Source organism: Hordeum vulgare, chromosome 5H (assembly GCF_904849725.1).
Source record: "Hordeum vulgare subsp. vulgare chromosome 5H, MorexV3_pseudomolecules_assembly, whole genome shotgun sequence".
Classification (NCBI taxonomy): Eukaryota; Viridiplantae; Streptophyta; class Magnoliopsida; order Poales; family Poaceae; genus Hordeum; species Hordeum vulgare.
Window position 1 is genome coordinate 515085859 of NC_058522.1, and position 20734 is coordinate 515106592.

The following is a 20734-nucleotide window of genomic DNA, read 5'->3' on the forward strand; positions in this document are numbered from 1 at the left end:
GCTCTTATACCTTACAATTTTGTTAGGAAAATGTTCTAAATCATTCGACTGAATTTGCCAATTCGTCATCCGCCTTTGACGCTTGCCACACGTCCTCATTGGCCCATGCACCGCTCTAGCAGCAATCCCAAAGCATCCCTTCTCATCTCGCTCGTAGCTCACCCCGGCAGCCAAGCCCAAATCACGAGCACTTGTCGATGTGACCGGTGCTAGAATACAACTCTCACCATGCAGTAGAGACACCGAGGCTCCGATGCAATGTTTCGTCGGCAGCACCCTGACGCACCGGTGTGATGACTCTTTTGCAGCAGACAGGTTGTGGCGGGCCTTGTAGCACCGGTTGGCCGTGGATCTTGCTGGGGCGACCGCGCTCATGGTGCTGCAAAAGCGGCGTCCGATGCGACGTGTTCGTGGTGCTACACCGACGTCCGACGCACCATGCTTCGTTCGCGATGCTGTAGTGAAGCGTGTCGGGGCTGCAATGGAGCGTTGTAGGAGGCTGCAATGGAGCGCCACACATGGTCATTGATCTTCGTCTGGGCTGCAATGAAGCGACGCCGGGGCTGCATTGAAGCTCGCCGGAGATGCAATGAAGTGTGCACGGGTCGTTGAAACTCGTTGAGGTTCCAATGGAGCACTGTCGGGGATTGCAATTGAGCGTCGTCAGGCGCTACCGAGGCTGCAATGAAGGGCCGCCTGGCACCGCCGGTGCTTCGCCGTGTGGTGCTTCGATGAAAGTTGCTGCACTGAAGTTTTTTTTGCCGTGGTCAGTGTTACCTTTTTTTTGCAGAACCCTGATAGCTCCCGGTGATGCGATGTAGTGGTCACCGGCGGCTCTGATTGGGTTGCTTTGACTGAGAATCAACACTCCATCGATGGGCGCTGGTTCTCTGACGAGTAAGCACTACTAGCTAGAGGCTGTTGCAAGCGGGAGGAGAGAAGAATAGTATGCGTGAGAGGAGGAAGATGCAGGTCGCTGCATCACTGATAACATGCAACCGAACAACTAGTTAGGCAGATCAACCGGCTAATTTGTAGCAGCCTTCATTTTTTTAACATGCTTACTTAATGTTGAATCTCGACGCCGCATTTTCCTAAAAGAAATATCAGAAAATAGAAACATCATGAAGAACCAAAAAAAAAAAGGAAAAACTTTTATGTTGGTCACCTGGGCTGGCATGAGGCCTATGGTGGGAAGGAAAACAGAAGCCTGGCCCGGCCCGGCCCGTGCGTGTTAATGGGCAATGGGGCTTTCTTCTTCCGTCCATCCATTCGACCGAGGAGCAAAACGAAGGAACACTCTTTCCCCTCCGTCCGTCCCCTCCTAAAACCCTAGCAGCCCAGGCGGCGGCCTCCTCCCCTCCCTCCACCACCGCGCCACCCGAACCCCCGCGCCTCTCGCCGTCCGGAATGGGGCGCGGCGAGGAAGAAGACAAGGCCGTCCTCTCCCCCGGCGTGGAGGATGACACCGCCGACCTCTCCGCCGACGACTCGCCGTGGAGCGACAGCGCCTTGTCCGAGGGCGAGGACGACGACGAGGTGCGCCTCCGCTCCCCGTCCCCCCTATCGATTTTCTTCTCATTATTAGTATCCGGATTGGCGCTGATTGGCTGTCCTGGCTGCCGCCGCAGGCATCGCTGTCGTTCGAGGACAGCGGCGAGGGCTCCGACGCCGACTCCGACTCCGACGGCCTTGAGGAGGAGGATGATGCCGCGGCGGAGGAGAGCGACTCCTCCGAGGACGAGGTGACTTACCTGCTCCGCGGCCATTTGAGCTGCGTTACCCGGGGATGGACGGGCTCGAAGGCTATTATCATCATCAAATTGGCATTCTTGTGCTGCAGGTTGCGCCGCGGAACACCGTCGGGGACGTGCCGCTTAATACGTGGTACAAGGACGAGGAGCACATCGGGTACGACATCGAAGGGAGGAAGATCAAGAAGCGGGACAGGGATGGCAGAATCGAGAGGTTCCTCAGCAGCCAAGATAACAAGGATGACTGGTACGAGGCTCCAACTCGATTGTCGGCTATATATGGGGTCGCGTACCCAACTGACTATGCGCCCAATGAGAACTTCAGGATGTGATTAGTTATCCGTATGATGCAACTTGCAGCTAAGAAAACAGGAGCTGAACAAACGGCCATATTTCGTGACGCAGCTTCAGTATAAGTGCCTTTTATCATCTCACTCCAGTCTGTCATACTCCAAAACTAGCTATCCTATGCCCAGCTCTGATTTTAGAGTTTGCATACTCAACTGATATGAGAAAGCCTTGCCTAGTATCCCTGCAGTCTTGCATGATATGGAGTCAAATTGGTTTTCATCCCTTACATTCATTCATATATTGTCTGATGCTAACTTAGGCGGGTCTGGGTTACCTTACTGATTAAATGCCCCATCCTCACTTCCTGCTGTTGCCAAGTATAGGAGAAATATTTGGGATTATTATAATGGCGAGGAGGTGAAGATTACCAAGGAAGAAGCGAAGATAATTAGTAGACTGATGAAGGGGAAGACTCCACACGCCAATGTTGATCCATATCCAGTAAGTTTAACTGCCAAAATCACCGAACATTTATTTGAAGCGTTCATTTTGTAACAAGTACTTTGTAAAAAAAACGACCCAGTTGGTCTGCTTAGTGGTTATTATTTGCTACAGTCACTATGCTTGTACATCTGTATGATGAACATTTAGAAGCGAAGTCCATGTTAACATTTACAAGCATCATGCATAACACTGATTCTTTACGAATGTAATTTGTACTGACCTGTATAGGTAATAATTTAACCTGTAGTTGAAATGTCAGTGGGGATTATGTACATGCATGCAAATTAAAGCTATTCTTTACAGTTCATGGTTTCTTTCATTTTCTCTACATAATGTTCAACACAGACCGAGTAAACTTCTCATGGCACTTTGCTTACTGATTTGAATATGCTGATCATTGAAGTTATTTCTTTTACAATTTATGGTTTCCTTCCATTTTCTACACATGTAACTATTATGCTCAACATCGGCTGAGTAAACTTTTCTCGTAGGATTATGTTGACTGGTTTGAATATGCTGATAAAGGCCATCCACTTTCTAACGCTCCTGAGCCAAAGAGGCGATTTGTGCCCTCAAAGTGGGAGCAAAAGAAGGTATATCTCCAGTTTCCTTATCTTTTATTTTATGCTAGTGCTTTTGATAAAATCTACATGCTCTTTAATTTCTAATAAGATAGAACTAACTGTCTGGATGTCTTGTTAATCTGTTTGTTCGAGATCTGAAGTATCTTGCTTAAGAAAAGAAATACCCTATTGAAATATGTTTTATACAGAATGGTCTAAGAAGTTTGTGAGACAGTGGACTGATGATTGTTGGCAGGCCATGGGTGCCTGCTTTAATAACCCAGTTCATGATTGTGAGGTGTTTCTAGCTTTTATATTTTTGCTGTCTGCCTGCGAGTGTTTACTGTTTAGATTTTAGATTGCGCTTTTCTAATTTATAGCATGTTGCAGCAAGGGATTGATAATGTTAGTTTAACTTCCACTGTTGTTCGGTTGCCTAGATTTTTGTGGGCAACCACTGAATAAGACCATGTGATATTAGTACTCCATAAACAGACTTAGTAGCCATATGGCTAATTTTTAGGTACCATCTGAAACTGCTTTGGATTCTTGTTGTATATGCTTTCTTGTTGGCAAGAATTTTAGATTATATGCTGTTAATACGGATCAAATAACCTCAATTTCCAGAGGATTTATTTGTTAGTTTCTTTCTGAAACTGCTTTGGAATTGCATTTGTGCTATCACGTTTCTTGCCTGCCATTTATAACTAATAATTAGTTGGCATCGCTATTTACTATATCTTTTACCTCATTGTTTTTCTTTATGGCAGGTTGTTAAACTTGTTAGAGCCATTCGTAAAGGATGGATCAAGTTTGACAAGCCAAAGGATGAACCAAACTATTATCTCTTGTGGGGAGATGACACTGATACAGCAGACAATAAGCGGCAAGGCTTGAGCTACATTCCTGCACCTAAACCAAATTTGCCAGGTACCATGCTATCATTTTGCAAGTCCTGTCATGCTTATTTGAAAAGCTATCCAGCAATCTATTTGACCTGATGACCTCCCATTCTGTTGGAATGATGTGAAACAGTTTTGCACTGGGCATTTCTGTTCCTTAGTTGATGTTCTATTCATTCTGTATGTTGCTATTAATTTTTTCTATTCAGGTCATGAGGAGTCGTATAATCCTTCTGTTGAATATATTCCCACACAAGAGGAGATAGATAAATACCAGCTTATGTATGAGGAGGACCGGCCAAAATTCATCCCACGACGGTATAATTTTTTATTGTCATTATGATTTTTCTTATGCATGGTCTGATTCGTCTGAGGAAATTTAGTTATGTGGCCCCTTTATTTTGTGTCGAGTATGCAGATTCGAATCTCTTAGAAGTGTGCCTGCCTACGAGAAGGCACTTAGGGAAGGATTTGATCGGTGCCTAGATCTTTATCTATGTCCTAGAACTCGCAAGAAGCGTGTAAGTCAAGGATCTATCTTCTTTTCATAACTATATATAAGGGCCTTTATTGCCTGGATTCTAGTTCATCATTAAACATCGTGATCTTCTTTTCAATTCATGATGATTATTTGACAATACCACAGATAAACATTGATCCTGAGTCACTCAGGCCAAAGTTACCTAGTAAAAAGGATCTGAGGCCATATCCACGAACTTGTTACCTTGAGTTCAAGGGCCATGGTGGTCCAGTGACGTCGCTGTCAGTTGAAACAACAGGCCAGTGGATAGCATCAGGTATAGACTGTAGATATTTATTTTCTATGTTCTTCCTGAATATATATGATAATGTTCTGATAGTTCAAATGGTAATGAACTCAATGTTATTAGTCAATTTGCTTTGAACTCCGATGTTTGGTCAGACCATTTCATAGAAGACACTTGGCACTTTCAATGTAACTAACTTTATTAGTATGCATGATATACAGAAGTACTCCCTCCGTCCGGAATTACTTGTCACCAAAATGGAAAGAAATGGATGTATCTAGAATTAAAATATGTCTAGATGCATCCATTTCTATGACAAGTAATTCCGGACGGAGGGAGTAGTAAATGACAGTGCTGTAAAACATAACTGTTGTGCCAAATATCATTGATTTAATCGCATGATTCCATAAGAGGGTCTTATGTTTGTACAATGATGAGGAATTGGACAAGATAAATCCGTGAACAGGCTCTTTTGCTCCATGAAATGATCTGATCAACTTGAGCATGGCACTGTCTTATATTACAGTTCTTCTTTGCTGAAGGTTCATCTGATGGAACAATTCGTGTTTGGGAGGTTGAAACTGGTCGCTGTCTTAAGGTTTTCAATGTTGGTGCTGATGTCCATCATATTTCGTGGAATCCTTCACCTGAGAGGCCCATTCTGGCTGCTATTGTGTATGCCTTCGCTATTCACAAGTATACTTCATTTTTTGGCGTTACACTTTTTCATCATTCATCTTATTTTGTGCAGTGGCCGTGATCTTCTACTTCTTAACGCTGAGGTGGGGGATGAGGAAACTCAAGTGAGGACAAAACAGCTCCTCCATGTCGAGGAACAGACCCCTGAAGATGATGGTAATAGTAGTTGTCACTCAAACAATTCTTCCACCTACCTTATTCACTGTGTTCTTAACTATTTAATTATATTGCAGGTGATAAGAAACCAGCTGTGAGGTGGGTGAAGAATGAGAAATTCGACGGAATCACATTGATTCATCATAGGGTATAATACCTGAGGGTTACTTATCATTCTCCTAAATGCGTAGGTTATTGTTCGCATGCTTACATCTGTTCTATTGTTCAGGCTGCATCAACTGTGGAGTGGCATTCAAAGGGAGACTATTTCACGACAGTTGTGCCAACTGATATCCTGTTTGCTTTGTTTAATTTATAAGTGATGCTTGAACACAATAACCAATATGTTTAAATCTTGGAGCTGCCATGCAACATTCTAACTATATCAAGATAATCATTTGCGATGGTTCTATAGTGTGTGCTGCAGTAAAATTGGCTTTTCTTTCTTTGTTTCAGGGCTATGTGCTTTTCTTTCTTTATTGGGTGTCACTCTTTCAATTCATAGTTACTGTAGATATGCATCCCCGCCAACATATAGTGTGTACACAGATTCTTCACATTTTGAATATCTATTCTTCTGTTTGTCTTCCTTAATTCCTCTGTACGTGAATCAAGGGCTGTGCTGTTGCATCAGCTCTCCAAGAAGCATTCTCACCATCCTTTCCGTAAATTGCCGGGACTCCCTGTTGCAGCCGTATTCCATCCAACTCAAAAGATGTTCTTTGTTGCCACTAAGAAGTTTGTTCAGGTTTATGATCTCCAAAAGGCAGAGGTAGTCAAAAAGCTGGAGTCAGGTCTCCGGGAAATTTCCTCTATCTCCATCCATCCTGGTGGTACGTATAAAATCAACTTGATTACTAATTTACCAGTTGATAAATCTTGAGTTGCTTCATATTGCCTTGCTATTCAAAGCGCTGTGAACCAGTTGTTAAATTAATGGTAGTGCGACACTGTTTGTTGAATTGCCTTATTAATGGCATTGCAATTCTTTCGTGCAGGTGATAATGTTATTGTGGGAAGTAAAGATGGCAAATTATGTTGGTTTGACACTGATCTATCTACAAGACCATACAAGATGTTAAAGTACGACTTCTGTAAATTGCTAGTGTTAGCGTTTTAGGCAGTTGGTTGCTACTCCCCCCGTCCTGAATTACTTCTTTTAGTGTTAGGTACATCCGTATCTAGAAAAATCTAAGACAAGTAATTTGGGATGGAAGTAATATTATTTTAGCTTTTCTTTGTTCAAATTTGGTTTGGCCAACTTAACACTTTCTATGTACTTCCTCGGTTCCATAAGTCTTATTGTGGTTTCAGTTGAAAATTTGAACTAAAACCACAACAGGAATTATGGAACGGAGGGAGTACCAATTAGTAAGTACTTTAATAACAATGCACAGTATGGGCCACATGCTTTTCTATCTGATATGGCCACCTATTTTAATCAAGAAACAGTACATGCCACATGCTTTGCTATCTGATGCGGCCACAGATGATTCCTTTATGGTAGCCTTCAAAGTCATGCCGACCTTTTCCTTCTCGACATCACCGCTATGCGCAAGTGTTTATGATTTACACTGCTTAGTCTAGTTTTTTTTGAATGGTTTGTACTGTAAAAAAATTCATGTTTTTTCCGTTTCTAGTTACTGCCTTGTTTTAAAAAAAAAACCATTAGATACAATTGTTTTTTTGGATAGTACCCACTAGTTATATTTATACTGTTCTGTATGAGTTTATGTTTTGTATTTTATTTATTTCAGGAACCACAAGAAGGATATAACCAGTGTTACTTTCCACCGGAGATACCCTCTTTTTGCCTCGTCATCGGAGGATTGTACAGCTCATGTGTTCCATGGGATGGTTTATGCTGATCTCAACCAGAACCCACTTATTGTACCATTGGAGATTCTTCGTGGCCATTTGAGTTCAGATAGAAGAGGTATTTTGTCATACAACATGTGGTTTCTATGATTTGCATTATTTTACATCTTTTGTTGATTCTTATTTGCACTCATAGACATTTTGATCAAAGTAGATATATGACAGTAGTTAAACTCTGTTTACATTATTATGTTTTTCACTCAAAGGATGCAAGTCATATACTTCGTGTTGAACCTTGCATTCTGGAGTTCTCGAATCCATATGATGCGAGTTTGAACTGAAGCATACATGTGCTTGTGCTGATATGCGATGTTCTCCTATTTGATTACTTCTTACAAAGTACAATAAATTGCTTATAGCTGTACCTGCTTTATTGGTGCTTGGATTTATTTATTTATTGAGAACCAGGGATAGACTAGCGTAATATTGAGCCTGTAATGTTGTTTTAGCACATCTCTTGTTAAATTGAATTTAGTCCATAGGGAAGAAAGTTAGTTTGAGTCCATTGAACCAAGCACTCTAGATATAGAGATCTCCTAGGTATATGGGCCCACAAGGATGCATTGGCAAATTCAAGATTTGGGCAGGATCAAATTTGTATGCGTAGAAGAAAATATGTATTTATATTATGTTTCCTGTTACTGAAAGTACAATATTTCGCATAACCTGTTAACCACACATTATGCGAATATTGCAAGGCAAGTATCTGAACTATAGGTTTATGGTTTTGTTGCTGTGCAGGAGTTTTGGATTGCAAATTCCACCCGAGACAACCGTGGTTGTTCACCGCCGGCGCCGACTCGGTGATTCGGCTTTACTGTGACTGATGACGATGCTTTCAAGGAGCATGTGATTTAGGCGGCAATTTCGACTGGTAGATTTTCATGATGATTTTGTTCTGCCGTTCTGTCAAGAGTCACAGACCGGAGCCAGGAAGGATCACGTATCGTGCTATCACAGTTTTGTTTGGAGAGATTGTTGTATCTTCTTATTTCTCGTCATTATGTATAACAATTAGATGAGGTGCAGCGCCGTGGCAAGATCAGCCGTGTAATGACAGCAGGGACTGAAAAGAGAAGTTACTGGTAATTTTGAGCCGTCAGGATGTTGCAACTTATGTTTGGTGTGGTTTATTCTTGCTGAGTTACATGGTCTCCCAGGCCAATGCAGCTGTGCATCAACATAGCTGCTGCTGCCGCCAGCCTCATTGCCTAGAGGCTGAGCCGTCGTGGTGTTCGCCTCTGTTGAAGGCCTTTGAAGGCGCTCTTTAGATTCACCTGAAGAGAGAGAGAGAGATGCAGGCTTGCGTGGTTCCAAGCAAGTCGCAATCGCAATGAATGTTATTTTTGGGTGCAATCGCAGCAGGGTAAAACTTTTTTGGTTGCTTTGACATCAAATTATTCTAATTTGCAGGGATGGGCGCAGGTTGAACGATGCTGAATTGTGGCTACCCGATTCTGATTTCCAAGGGCACTGTGCACAACTCCATTTTCTGCTTTAGAAAACTATCGCCCCCCTCGCACCTGGTAAACTAATTTCAACAGATGTGCTTTAGAAATGGTTATTTCTTGGTCGACATAGGATTAGAATAAGTCCTTCATGGAATCAAGGCAAAAGTGAGAATATCTTAAAAAGTGCATGCTTTATATTTTTTTTTTCTTTAGCGCATGGTATCAATAAATCCCTAAGCATGTGTCAGGATCGCACATCTCACATCTGCCCCCAAATGTTGTATGGGTATGGGTAAAAATGCATTCAGATCATGGTGGATATCTGACCTGGTGTAGCAGCTAGGTGTTGTAATAGGCAGGGAGCAGGACACGGCGGCAAAGCAATGTTTTTGCCGTTAGGGGTTAGCTGGTGAGAAAATGGCCTTCTCCCGTCGTTCAGCTAAGCAAGTACTCCCTCTGTTTTATAATATAAGTCTTTTTAGAGATTTTACTAGAGGATTACATAGAGATGTATATAGACATACTTTAGAATGTAGATTCACTCATTTTGTTTCGTATGTAGTTCCTTAATGAAATCGCTTAAAAAACTTATATTTAGAAACGGAGGGAGTAACTTTCAAGAAATGTCGACCCGATGGACAAGAACCGGACCTCACGTCTAAGTAAGAAAAGGAAATACGCATGGTGCAGTGCTGAAGAAGCTACTTCTATATATGTACACATACGTGCGGTGTTAGCACTGCTGCACTGGACTACTGTTTTTTTTTTCTTTCTAAAAATGACCCGGCTCTACTATAAAAGCACAAGTACAAACAAACCATATAAACGTAATAAAAAAAACTGGATCCAGTTCAGCGTGTATACGTAGTATACATATTTCAACCTCCTGCTCCCTCGTAAGATCATCTACGGCCAGACTTAATAAATATAATTGCATAAAAAAAGACTTAATAAATATGATTTTTTACACGGAGGCGTCCAGCCGGACTTAATAAATGCTTCCTTGTAAGGCCCTGTTTAGTTTCAATAAGTCGGGTGACTTAAAATCAGTGATTTATAAGTCATGTCTGTTTGGTTGTCATCTGACTTATAAGTCACCTTTCTATGTAAAAAGGGTGACTTATAAGTTTTAAGTTGGGGTGGAGCAACTTATTACTTATAAGTTGAGGTGACTTATAAGTTGAGTCTGTTTGGCAAAATAAGTTCATTTTTGTACTTTTCAACTTATAAGTTGATGACTTATTTGGAACCAAACAGGGTCTAAGATCATTTACAACCGGACTTAATAAATATGATTTTTTACACGGACGCGTCCAACCGGACTTAACAAATATGATTCTTTACACAGGCGCGTCCAACCGTACTTAACAAATATGATCCTTTATATGGCACGTCCGATCAGTGATCGGATGTATCCGTTTTGAGGCTCTACTTTTTCATTCGCGCATCTGCACTTCTGACATTTTTTCTTATATGTCCGGTCACTTGCACATGATTGATGAAGAAGAAAAAAGAGAAAAAGAAAATAATAATAATAAAAAAATGTGGTCCGGGGTAGGGCCGTGTCCTACGTGGCAGACTGACCGGGTGTGCCGGACACGTCCGCGAGCCCTTATATCGTCCTCGTATTTAAGATGGATATGAGGGGTGCCGGTCAGTCCGATTGTTTGAGACATGTATGAAGGATCAGTTGGATTGCGTTTTTGTGACCGGTCACTCATGAGACAACCTGTCCGGACGTTTACGACGGATACGAGAGATCCGGTTGTAGATCCTCTAATATAGATATATCTCAAACACGATATACTCACTGTATACCTAAATACTTATAGTTAGGAAGAACTAGGTACTAAAGGAGTATATTATAGTAGATCGCTGAGCTGAAACAATCCTCCGCACTAGGTACTTCCTCTATTTTTCTGTATAAGATCATTATCAAAATTATAATTTGCAGATATACAAGCCACTAACACTAATCAATATAATATTAATAGTGTTTGCCTCGTAATATTAACAAAGAAGGACATTAATTAACCTTGCATGCATACAAGAGTGAGATCATTAATTTGATGTGCATGAAAGAAAAAGTATATATTAATTTACACGGCAAATAAGGAGACAAGCTGACTTATAATATTGACTTAGTAGATATTAACTTGGTGGCTGCTACCCATCAACTGCTGATCTCGGAGAAAGACAAGCCGCCTCGCAAGCCGGCCGATTAGGCGATTTTGACGTTTCGATCACAAGCTCGTGTAAACATAGCTCGTCTTCCTCATCCTGGATCTTACTCTCATTTCACAAGTTTGCACTGATCGGAGCGGTGTAGGACCCCCCCATCGGACATGCGACGCTTCAACGCAGCAACCCATGACACCACAAATGCTTCGTTGAAGCGCCGGTGAGGTTACGTCACAACACCGACAACCCGGCGACGCTGCATAACAACACCGGCAACCCCCAACGATGTTGCATAGAAACACTGACGACGATGCATAGCAACACCGGCAATTCCGGTGATGCTGCATCGCAGCAACGACGTACCCGGCGACGCTGCATAGCAACACCGGTGCCCCCCAACGACGTTGCATAGAAACCCCGACGCTGATGCATAGTAACGCCGACAACTCCGATGATGCATAGTAACGCCGACAACTCCGACGATGCTGCATTGCGGCATCGGCGTACCTGGTGACGCTGCACAGAAACACCGACGACCTCCATGACGCTGCATAGCAACACCGGCGACCCCGCGACGCTCCATCCTAGCATCGGTGGCCCCGACGACACCGCATAGCCACACCGACGAGCCCCTCCCCGCAGCACCCGCAGCTCACTTGAAGTAGAGGCAGTGGCATCGTTGCACATCGGCGCTCGTCGGCAGGCAGCCTGCCCTCGCAGGCGGCAACAACGATTGCCGTGACGGGATGAGTCGGAGCATCACGGGCTGCTACACCCGCCGGAAAACATGCATGGCCTCCGATTGCAGCATGCACGGGCGCGACGAGCGTGCGCCTTGCTACACCGTCGTCATGTGCAGCACCAGCAGCCATCACAACACCAACAACATGTTCGCTAGACGCATGGAGAGAGGGCATGGGTAGAGGGACGACCCTCGAGAGAGAAGAGAGCAAGGAGGGAGCGGGGAGAGAGAAAGAGGAGAGTCGGTCGCTCGATCGAGAGGAAGACAATTGCTCGGCCGAGGAAGGGGATAAGGTTCCCTAGATGGACGATGCGTAGGGCACAAGTGACGCGTGTCGATCCCTCGGGGCGGCTTATAAATCATGAAAATCAACAACATGTTCGCTAGACGGGTGGAGAGAGGGCATGGGTAGAGGGACGGCCCTCGAGAGAGAAGAGAGCAAGGAGGGAGCGGGGAGAGAGAAAGAGGAGAGTCGGTCGATCGATCGAGAGGAAGACAATTGCTCGGCCGAGGAAGGGGATAAGGTTCGCTAGATGGACGGTGCGTAGGGCACAGGTGACGCGTGTCGATCCCTCGGGGTGGCTTATAAATCATGAAAATCAACAACATGTTCTCTAGACGGGTGGAGAAAGGGCATGGGTAGAGGGACGGCCCTCGAGAGAGAAGAGAGCAAGGAGGGAGCGGGGAGAGAGAAAGAGGAGAGTCGGTCGCTCGATCGAGAGTAAGACAATTGCTCGGCCGAGGAAGGGGATAAGGTTCGCTAGATGGACGGTGCGTAGGGCACATGTGACGCGTGTCGATCCCTCGGGGCGGCTTATAAATCATGAAAATCAACAACATGTTCGCTAGACGGGTGGAGAGAGGGCATGGCTAGAGGGAAGGCCCTCGAGAGAGAAGAGAGCAAGGAGGGAGCGGGGAGAGAGAAAGAGGAGAGTCGGTCGCTCGATCGAGAGGAAGACAATTGCTCGGCCGAGGAAGGGGATAAGGTTCACTAGATGGACGGTGCGTAGGGCACAAGTGTCGCGTGTCGATCCCTCGGGGCGGCTTATAAATCATGAAAATCAACAACATGTTCGCTAGACGGGTGGAGAGAGGGCATGGGTAGAGGGACGCCCTCGAGAGAGAAGAGAGCAAGGAGGGAGCGGGGAGAGAGAAAGAGGAGAGTCGGTCGCTCGATCGAGAGGAAGACAATTGCTCGGCCGAGGAAGGGGATAAGGTTCGCTAGATGGACGGTGCGTAGGGCACAGGTGACGCGTGTCGATCCCTCGGGGCGGCTTATAAATCATGAAAATAAACAACATGTTCGCTAGACGGGTGGAGAGAGGGCATGGGTAGAGGGACGGCTCTCGAGAGAGAAGAGAGCAAGGAGGGAGCGGGGAGAGAGAAAGAGGCGAGTTGGTCGCTCGATCGAGAGGAAGACAATTGCTCGACCGAGGAAGGGGATAAGGTTCGCTAGATGGACGGTGCGTAGGGCACAGGTGACGCGTGTCGATCCCTCGGGGTGGCTTATAAATCATGAAAATCAACAACATGTTCGCTAGACGGGTGGAGAGAGGGCATGGGTAGAGGGACGGCCCTCGAGAGAGAAGAGAGCAAGGAGGGAGCGGGGAGAGAGAAAGAGGAGAGTCGGTCGCTGGATCGAGCGGAAGACAATTGCTCGGCTGAGGAAGGGGATAAGGTTCGCTAGATGGACGGTGCGTAGGGCACAGGTGACGCGTGTCGGTCCCTCGGGGCGGCTTATAAATCATGAAAATCAACAACATGTTCGCTGGACGGGTGGAGAGAGGGCATGGGTAGAGGGACGACCCTCGAGAGAGAAGAGAGCAAGGAGGGAGCGGGGAGAGAGAAAGAGGAGAGTCGGTCGCTCGATCGAGAGGAAGACAATTGCTCGGCCGAGGAAGGGATAAGGTTCGCTAGATGGATGGTACGTAGGGCACAGGTGACGCGTGTCTATCCCTCGGGGCGTCTTATAAATCATGAAAATCAACAACATGTTCGCTAGACGGGTGGAGAGAGGGCATGGGTAGAGGGACGGCCCTCGAGAGAGAAGAGAGCAAGGAGGGAGCGGGGAGAGAGAAAGAAGAGAGTCGGTCGCTCGATCGAGAGGAAGACAATTGCTCGGCCGAGGAAGGGGATAAGGTTAGCTAGATGGACGGTGTGTAGGGCACAGGTGACGTGTGTCGATCCCTCGGGGCGGCTTAGAAATCATGAAAATCAACAACATGTTCCCTAGACGGGTGGAGAGAGGGCATGGGTAGAGGGACGGCCCTCGAGAGAGAAGAGAGCAAGGAGGGAGCGGGGAGAGAGAAAGAGGAGAGTCGGTCGCTCGATTGAGAGGAAGACAATTGCTCGGCCGAGGAAGGTGATAAGGTTCGCTAGATGGACGGTGCGTAGGGCACAGGTGACGCGTGTCGATCCCTCGGGGCGGCCTATAAATCATGAAAATCAACAACATGTTCGCTAGACGGGTGGAGAGAGGGCATGGGTAGAGGGACGGCCCTCGAGAGAGAAGAGAGCAAGGAGGGAGCGGGGAGAGAGAAAGAGGAGAGTCGGTCGCTCCATCGAGAGGAAGACAATTGCTCGGCCGAGGAAGGGGATAAGGTTCGCTAGATGGACGGTGGGTAGGGCACAGGTGACGCGTGTCGATCCCTCGGGGCGGCTTATAAATCATGAAAATCAGCAACATGTTCGCTTGACGGGTGGAGAGAGGGCATGGGTAGAGGGACGGCCCTCGAGAGATAAGAGAGCAAGGAGGGAGTGGGGAGAGAGAAAGAGGAGAGTCGGTCGCTCGATCGAGAGGAAGACAATTGCTCGACCGAGGAAGGGGATAAGGTTCGCTAGATGGACGGTGCGTTGGGCACAGGTGACGCGTGTCGATCCCTCGGGGCGGCCTATAAATCATGAAAATCAACAACATGTTCGCTAGACGGGTGGAGAGAGGGCATGGGTAGAGGGACGGCCCTCGAGAGAGAAGAGAGCAAGGAGGGAGCGGGGAGAGAGAAAGAGGAGAGTCGGTCGCTCGATCGAGAGGAAGACAATTGCTCGGCCGAGGAAGGGGATAAGGTTCGCTAGATGGACGGTGCGTAGGGCACAGGTGACGCGTGTCGGTCCCTCGGGGCGGCTTATAAATCATGAAAATCAACAACATGTTCGCTAGACGGGTGGAGAGAGGGCATGGGTAGAGGGACGACCCTCGAGAGAGAAGAGAGCAAGGAGGGAACGGGGAGAGAGAAAGAGGAGAGTCGGTCGCTGGATCGACAGGAAGACAATCGCTCGGCCGAGGAAGGGGATAAGGTTCGCTAGATGGACGGTGCGTAGGGCACAGGTGACGCGTGTCGATCCCTCGGGGTGGCTTATAAATCATGAAAATCAACAACATGTTCGCTAGACGGGTGGAGAGAGGGCATGGGTAGAGGGACGGCCCTCGAGAGAGAAGAGAGCAAGGAGGGAGCGGGGAGAGAGAAAGAGGAGAGTCGGTCGCTCGATCGAGAGGAAGACAATTGCTCGGCCGAGGAAGGGGATAAGGTTCGCTAGATGGGCGGTGCGTAGGGCACAAGTGACGTGTGTCGATCCCTCGGGGCGGCTTATAAATCATGAAAATCAACAACATGTTCGCTAGACGGGTGGAGAGAGGGCATAGGTAGAGGGACGGCCCTCGAGAGAGAAGAGAGCAAGGAGGGAGCGGGGAGAGAGAAAGAGGAGAGTCGGTCGCTCGATCGAGAGGAAGACAATTGCTCGGCCGAGGAAGGGGATAAGGTTCGCTAGATGGACGGTGCGTAGGGCACAGGTGACGCGTGTCGATCCCTCGGGGCGGCTTATAAATCATGAAAATCAACAACATGGTCGCTAGACGGGTGGAGAGATGGCATGGGTAGAGGGACGGCCCTCGAGAGTGAAGAGAGCAAGGAGGGAGTGGAGAGAGAGAAAGAGGAGAGTCGGTCACTCGATCGAGAGGAAGACAATTGCTCGGCCGAGGAAGGGGATAAGGTTCGCTAGATGGACGGTGCGTAGGGCACAGGTGACGCGTGTTGATCCCTCGGGGCGGCTTATAAATCATGAAAATCAACAACATGTTCGCTAGACGGGTGGAGAGAGGGCATGGGTAGAGGGACGACCCTCGAGAGAGAAGAGAGCAAGGAGGGAGCGGGGAGAGAGAAAGAGGAGAGTCGGTCGCTCGATCGAGAGGAAGACAATTACTCGGCCGAGGAAGGGGATAAGGTTCGCTAGATGGACGGTGCATAGGGCACAGGTGACGCGTCTCGATCCCTCGGGGCGGCTTATAAATCATGAAAATCAACAACATGTTCACTAGACGGGTGGAGAGAGGGCATGGGTAGAGGGACGGCCCTCGAGAGAGAAGAGAGCAAGGAGGGAGCGGGGAGAGAGAAAGAGGAGAGTCGGTGAAAAGACCTCGATGACGCCTAGAGGGGGGGGGGCTGAATAGGCTATTTAAAAATTTCTTCGGATTTGGCTTGAACCTAATGCGGAAATAAACTAAGAGGGTACTTGTGAAGCACAAATCCTAAATGCACTAGGCACTGCAACGTGTATCAACAACACGATCTATCAAGATGGACACAATACAGTTACTAACAAGCACAAGTAAGTTACACAAACTTACTTGAGCTATATCACACGACAAGTAGGTGAATGACACAAGATACTAGATCACACTATATCACACGATATATCAAAAGCTGCAAGTGTGAACGTGTGGATATAGAGGGTATGCTTGAATGATTAATCTTGTACAAGAAATAGCCAACACAATATAATAAGCACAACCAATATGCAATGTATGTATGCTCAAGTAACACAAGTAAACCACAAGTAAGGAGTTAGGGGTAAGGATAACCAAGGTCACTGAGACGAAGATGTATCCCGATGTTCACTTCCTTGGAGGGAAGCTAGTCACCGTTAGAGAGGTGGATGTTGCCACGAAGGCACACCAATGCCACGAAGGCTCACCCTATTCTCCCTTTGAGATAACACCACGAAGGCGTTTCTCAACCACTAGTGGTAAGCCTTTGAGGTGGCTTCCAAACCCTCACAAACTTTTCCGGCGGAAATCACACATATTGATTCCTCTCCGAAGAACTCCTACCGCCTAGGAGTTTCCAACCTCCAAGAGTAACAAGATCACGGGGAATGCTCAAAACTTGCTCAAATCTCAATTAGCTTGGGTTGAGAGGAGGAGAGGGAGACGATCTATCTTTTGATTGGAACAACTCTCAAAGGGGCTCACAAATGCTCTTGGGATCTAAGATTTGGTGTGAGCAAATGTGTGTGAGGTAGAAATGTGTTCTTATGAGGATAAGGCTATGTTGGGCTGCCCTCTCACGAAGTGGGAGGGGGGTATTTATAGTGGGGAGAGAAAAACAGCCGTTGGGGACGCTTTAAGTCACACAGGGTCCAGACTTCCGACAGTTTCCGGAAGTCCGGGCGTCCGCGAGGGGTCGGACGTCCGACAGGGGTCGGTCGTCCGAGGCCTGTAGATATCACTGAAAATACTGTGAATTGAATAGCGACCGGACGTCCGGAGAAGACCGGAAATCCGAGTTATTCGACTCAACTTCTTCTGGTGGGAGGTTCCGGATTTCCGAAAGGGGACGGACGTCCGGGCCTCGGACGTCCGGAGGGAGCCGGTTATAGAGCTTATGTTCTTCTGGTGCAAGGCTCCGGATTTCCGAAGCTGGTCGGACGTCCGGCGCTCGGATGTCCGGAGGGAGCTGGAAATCCGAGTTATAGAACTCAAGTTTCTCTGGTGCATAGTTCCGGATTTCCGGAGCTGGCCGGACGTCCGGGCCTCGGACGCCCGGAGGAGTCCGGATGTCCGGGCCTCGGACGTCCGGAGGAGGCCGGATGTCCGAGGCACTGGTCCTGTTTTCTGATAATAGCAGAGCAGTGGAGATGTCGTAAGAGCAGAACAGTGGATATCTAGTTTGAGCAAGTTCATCACAAAACCTGTGATCCCCTCTTAATAGTGCGGGATCCCTAAAGACTCAAGAATTATAAAAGGGGTACCGATGATCCGTACTTGAGTGTATACTTTTATTCACTGATCATCACTCCGCACCACTAACGTCAAATGAACTGATACCTTTGAGTTAGCCCTTTCACTTGAGCTTGATGTTGTTGTCCTTCTTGGCTCAAGTTGAAAGCAAGACATGATGAAGTCTTCAAGCAGCTCTCCCATACACAATGTGAAAAGCCTAGCTTATGTATTCATCTTCATTTGACCACCATGTGAACATCCACAAGAATCAAGCATGTAGTGCTCAGGAATGCTTATCTTGATCTTGTCCTGGTTAGCACATGAGCTTGTCCTTATCAACACATGATCATTAACAATACTTTTAATGATATATTCGTGCTGATCCACTTGAACTTGCACACCACAATCTTGATGACGATCACCACTTGACGTCATCCTTCATGAGTTGTATGAGATCTTCCTTTTGACGCAAGCCCATGGAAGCACACCTAACCCCCACATAGGAGTCTCACAAAGACCATGGGTTAGTACACAAACACGTAATGGACAATGCTTACCATACCATGGGATCACATGATCCCTCTCGGTACATCTTATACGCTTTGTATGTTGATCATCTTGATTTACTCTTTGTCTGAGATCTGGATCAACCTAGTGTCTCTATGACCATTCTTTTGATAATACCTTGAATACCATCTTGGTCATCATATAAACTCCTTGAACCCAACAGATGGACTTCAAGAAGTGCCTATGGACAAATCCTATAAATATAACTTAAGGCAACCATTAGTCCATAGGAATTGTCATCAATTACCAAAAGCACATATGGAGATATATGCTCTAACAGTCGGCCGCTCGATCGAGAGGAAGACAATTGCTCGGCCGAGGAAGGGGATAAGGTTCGCTAGATGGACGGTGCGTAGGGCACAGGTGACGCGTGTCGATCCCTCGGAGCACCTTATAAAACATGAAAATGAACAACATGTTCGCTAGACGGGTGGAGAGAGGGCATGGGTAGAGGGACAACCCTCGAGAGAGAAGAGAGCAAGGAGGGAGCGGGGAGAGAGAAAGAGGAGAGTTGGCCGCTCAATCGAGAGGGACACGATTGCTTGGTTGAGGAAGGCGGTGTGTAGGGTCGAGGTGACGCGTGTCAATCCCTCGGAGCACCTTATAAAACATGAAAATCAGTCGGGCAATTTGAACAGTTGTTTCATTAATTTTTGTTTTGACACATGTAATATGAGTTTGTAGGCTTTGTATATAAAATGGAGAATGTAGTATATATAATCTCAGTACTTATTACTTAACGATTAACCAATCGCCAGGTACTAGTATTTGGCACGCTAGGCGCATGCAGGCGCTGCCGCAAGAATGTACTCCGCCGGCCGGCCGTCGTGGTGCTCACTGCTCAGAGCCTGAGCGACAAGTCCATCTCGACCGTGCCCTCCCCGCCGGCCGTCGTGGTGCTGCTGCGTATGCCAGCCCAGCCGCCCAAGCCGAAGCCCATGACCATGCTCGTCGCGGGTGAAGGTGAAGCAGCGTAGGCCCAGAGGTCCCCGCCGCCGTGGAGCCAGCTGCGGGCGACGAAAGGGGAGGGAGGAGTGGTGGCGGCGGCGGCGGCATTGTTGGCCGCGTAGGCGTCGCGGCTGTGCTTGGCGAGGGTGCGCTCGAGCTTGTGGGCGTTCTGGTGGCCGCCGAGCGCCTGCGAGGTGAAGAACTTGCGCTGGCAGTAGTTGCAGGAGAAGGCCTCCCGCGCGTAGCTGTGCCGGCGCTCGCTCTCCACGGCGGCTGCAGCGGCAGAGGGGGACGCCTGGCGCCGGACGTCGCGCTGGTGCGTCGCGGTGTCGAGGCAGAGGTCGAGGCAGAGGCCGTGCAGCAGCAGCAGCTGGTGGTGCGGCGCCTCGCCTTCCATGGTGGATGGACGGAGCCGAGCCGGCACGTCGAAGATGGTGCGCGCGGGCGGGAGCGTGTGGACTAAGGAGGAGGAATGAGGAACCAGTGGCGCGCGGCGGTGTGAAGTCTCTGAACCATTGCGCCGGTATATAAAGAGCAGCCAGCCCGCCGGATCTTAGGTTCGACAGGATGTGTGTCCTCCCAGTCGCAAATATCTCCTGGCGCGGTCCGCGGCCTGCCGACCGTCGAGCGTAAGAGCAACTCAAGGCGCCCGACCCATTTCGTCTTTATAACTGTTTGGGTCGAAACACACATAAAAGTCGGTCCAACACGTAAATTTAGATAAATTTGTAGACGTTTATTCTTCTCTGAGCGATCCATCTGAGCGATCCATTATCGGATCAAATTTGATCAACGCGGATATAAAATGAACGCCCGCGATGCCCACGTACTCATCATTATGGCCCCACATTTTCACCTTCATTTCCTTCCTTTTTCTGAAGTACTCCCGCCCGCTCGCGCTCTTGGCCGTTTGCCATGGACAACACGTCGACCCTTGCCGCCACTGTCACCGCCAAGGGCAAGCCCCGTGCCGCCCGCAAGACGCCAACACCGACCAAAAAGAAGTTGCGCCCGAGGAGCGACGCATACAGTCGGGTAAAAGGAAGGAGCGGAGGCACGCGCAAGCTCGAAGATGACTCTGCTGCTGCGATGGCCATCGCCGCACTGCAAGAGAAACCCAATGCCAGAGTCGTCGCGGCGACGAGGGAGGCACTGATCTACCTTGGGTTAAACCCTAGTCAGCACAGGCTAAGCAACGCCACCGCCGTGGCCACAGCTAGCACGAGCTCGTCAGCCTTTCTTCGCGTGGCACTGCTAGCGTCGCCGCACACGTCTACTACGCCTCAGGTTGCCGGTTTCCATCCCTACACGCAAGCCTCTTGTTTCTCCGGGGAAT

The 20734-nt window shown here is 47.7% G+C and overlaps 2 protein-coding genes across 2 annotated transcripts; one reads left to right on the plus strand and one right to left on the minus strand.

Moving 5' to 3' along the window:
* The first annotated feature begins 1274 nt into the window (after nucleotides 1-1274).
* On the plus strand, nucleotides 1275-8631 carry LOC123451972 (ribosome biogenesis protein BOP1 homolog). Its single transcript, XM_045128543.1, has 17 exons — nucleotides 1275-1539; nucleotides 1632-1745; nucleotides 1844-2001; nucleotides 2429-2546; nucleotides 3041-3142; nucleotides 3883-4042; nucleotides 4224-4332; nucleotides 4433-4535; nucleotides 4661-4811; nucleotides 5324-5456; nucleotides 5533-5636; nucleotides 5714-5784; nucleotides 5866-5926; nucleotides 6242-6469; nucleotides 6635-6719; nucleotides 7394-7572; nucleotides 8256-8631. The coding sequence occupies exons 1-17, from the start codon at nucleotides 1411-1413 to the stop codon at nucleotides 8339-8341; spliced, it is 2091 nt and encodes a 696-aa protein (XP_044984478.1). The 5' UTR covers nucleotides 1275-1410; the 3' UTR covers nucleotides 8342-8631.
* Nucleotides 8632-19177: 10546 nt separating this feature from the next.
* On the minus strand, nucleotides 19178-19795 carry LOC123452446 (zinc finger protein 2-like). The gene has a single exon (XM_045129094.1). The coding sequence runs from the start codon at nucleotides 19793-19795 to the stop codon at nucleotides 19292-19294; it is 504 nt and encodes a 167-aa protein (XP_044985029.1). The 3' UTR covers nucleotides 19178-19291.
* Between the last annotated feature and the right edge of the window lie 939 nt (nucleotides 19796-20734).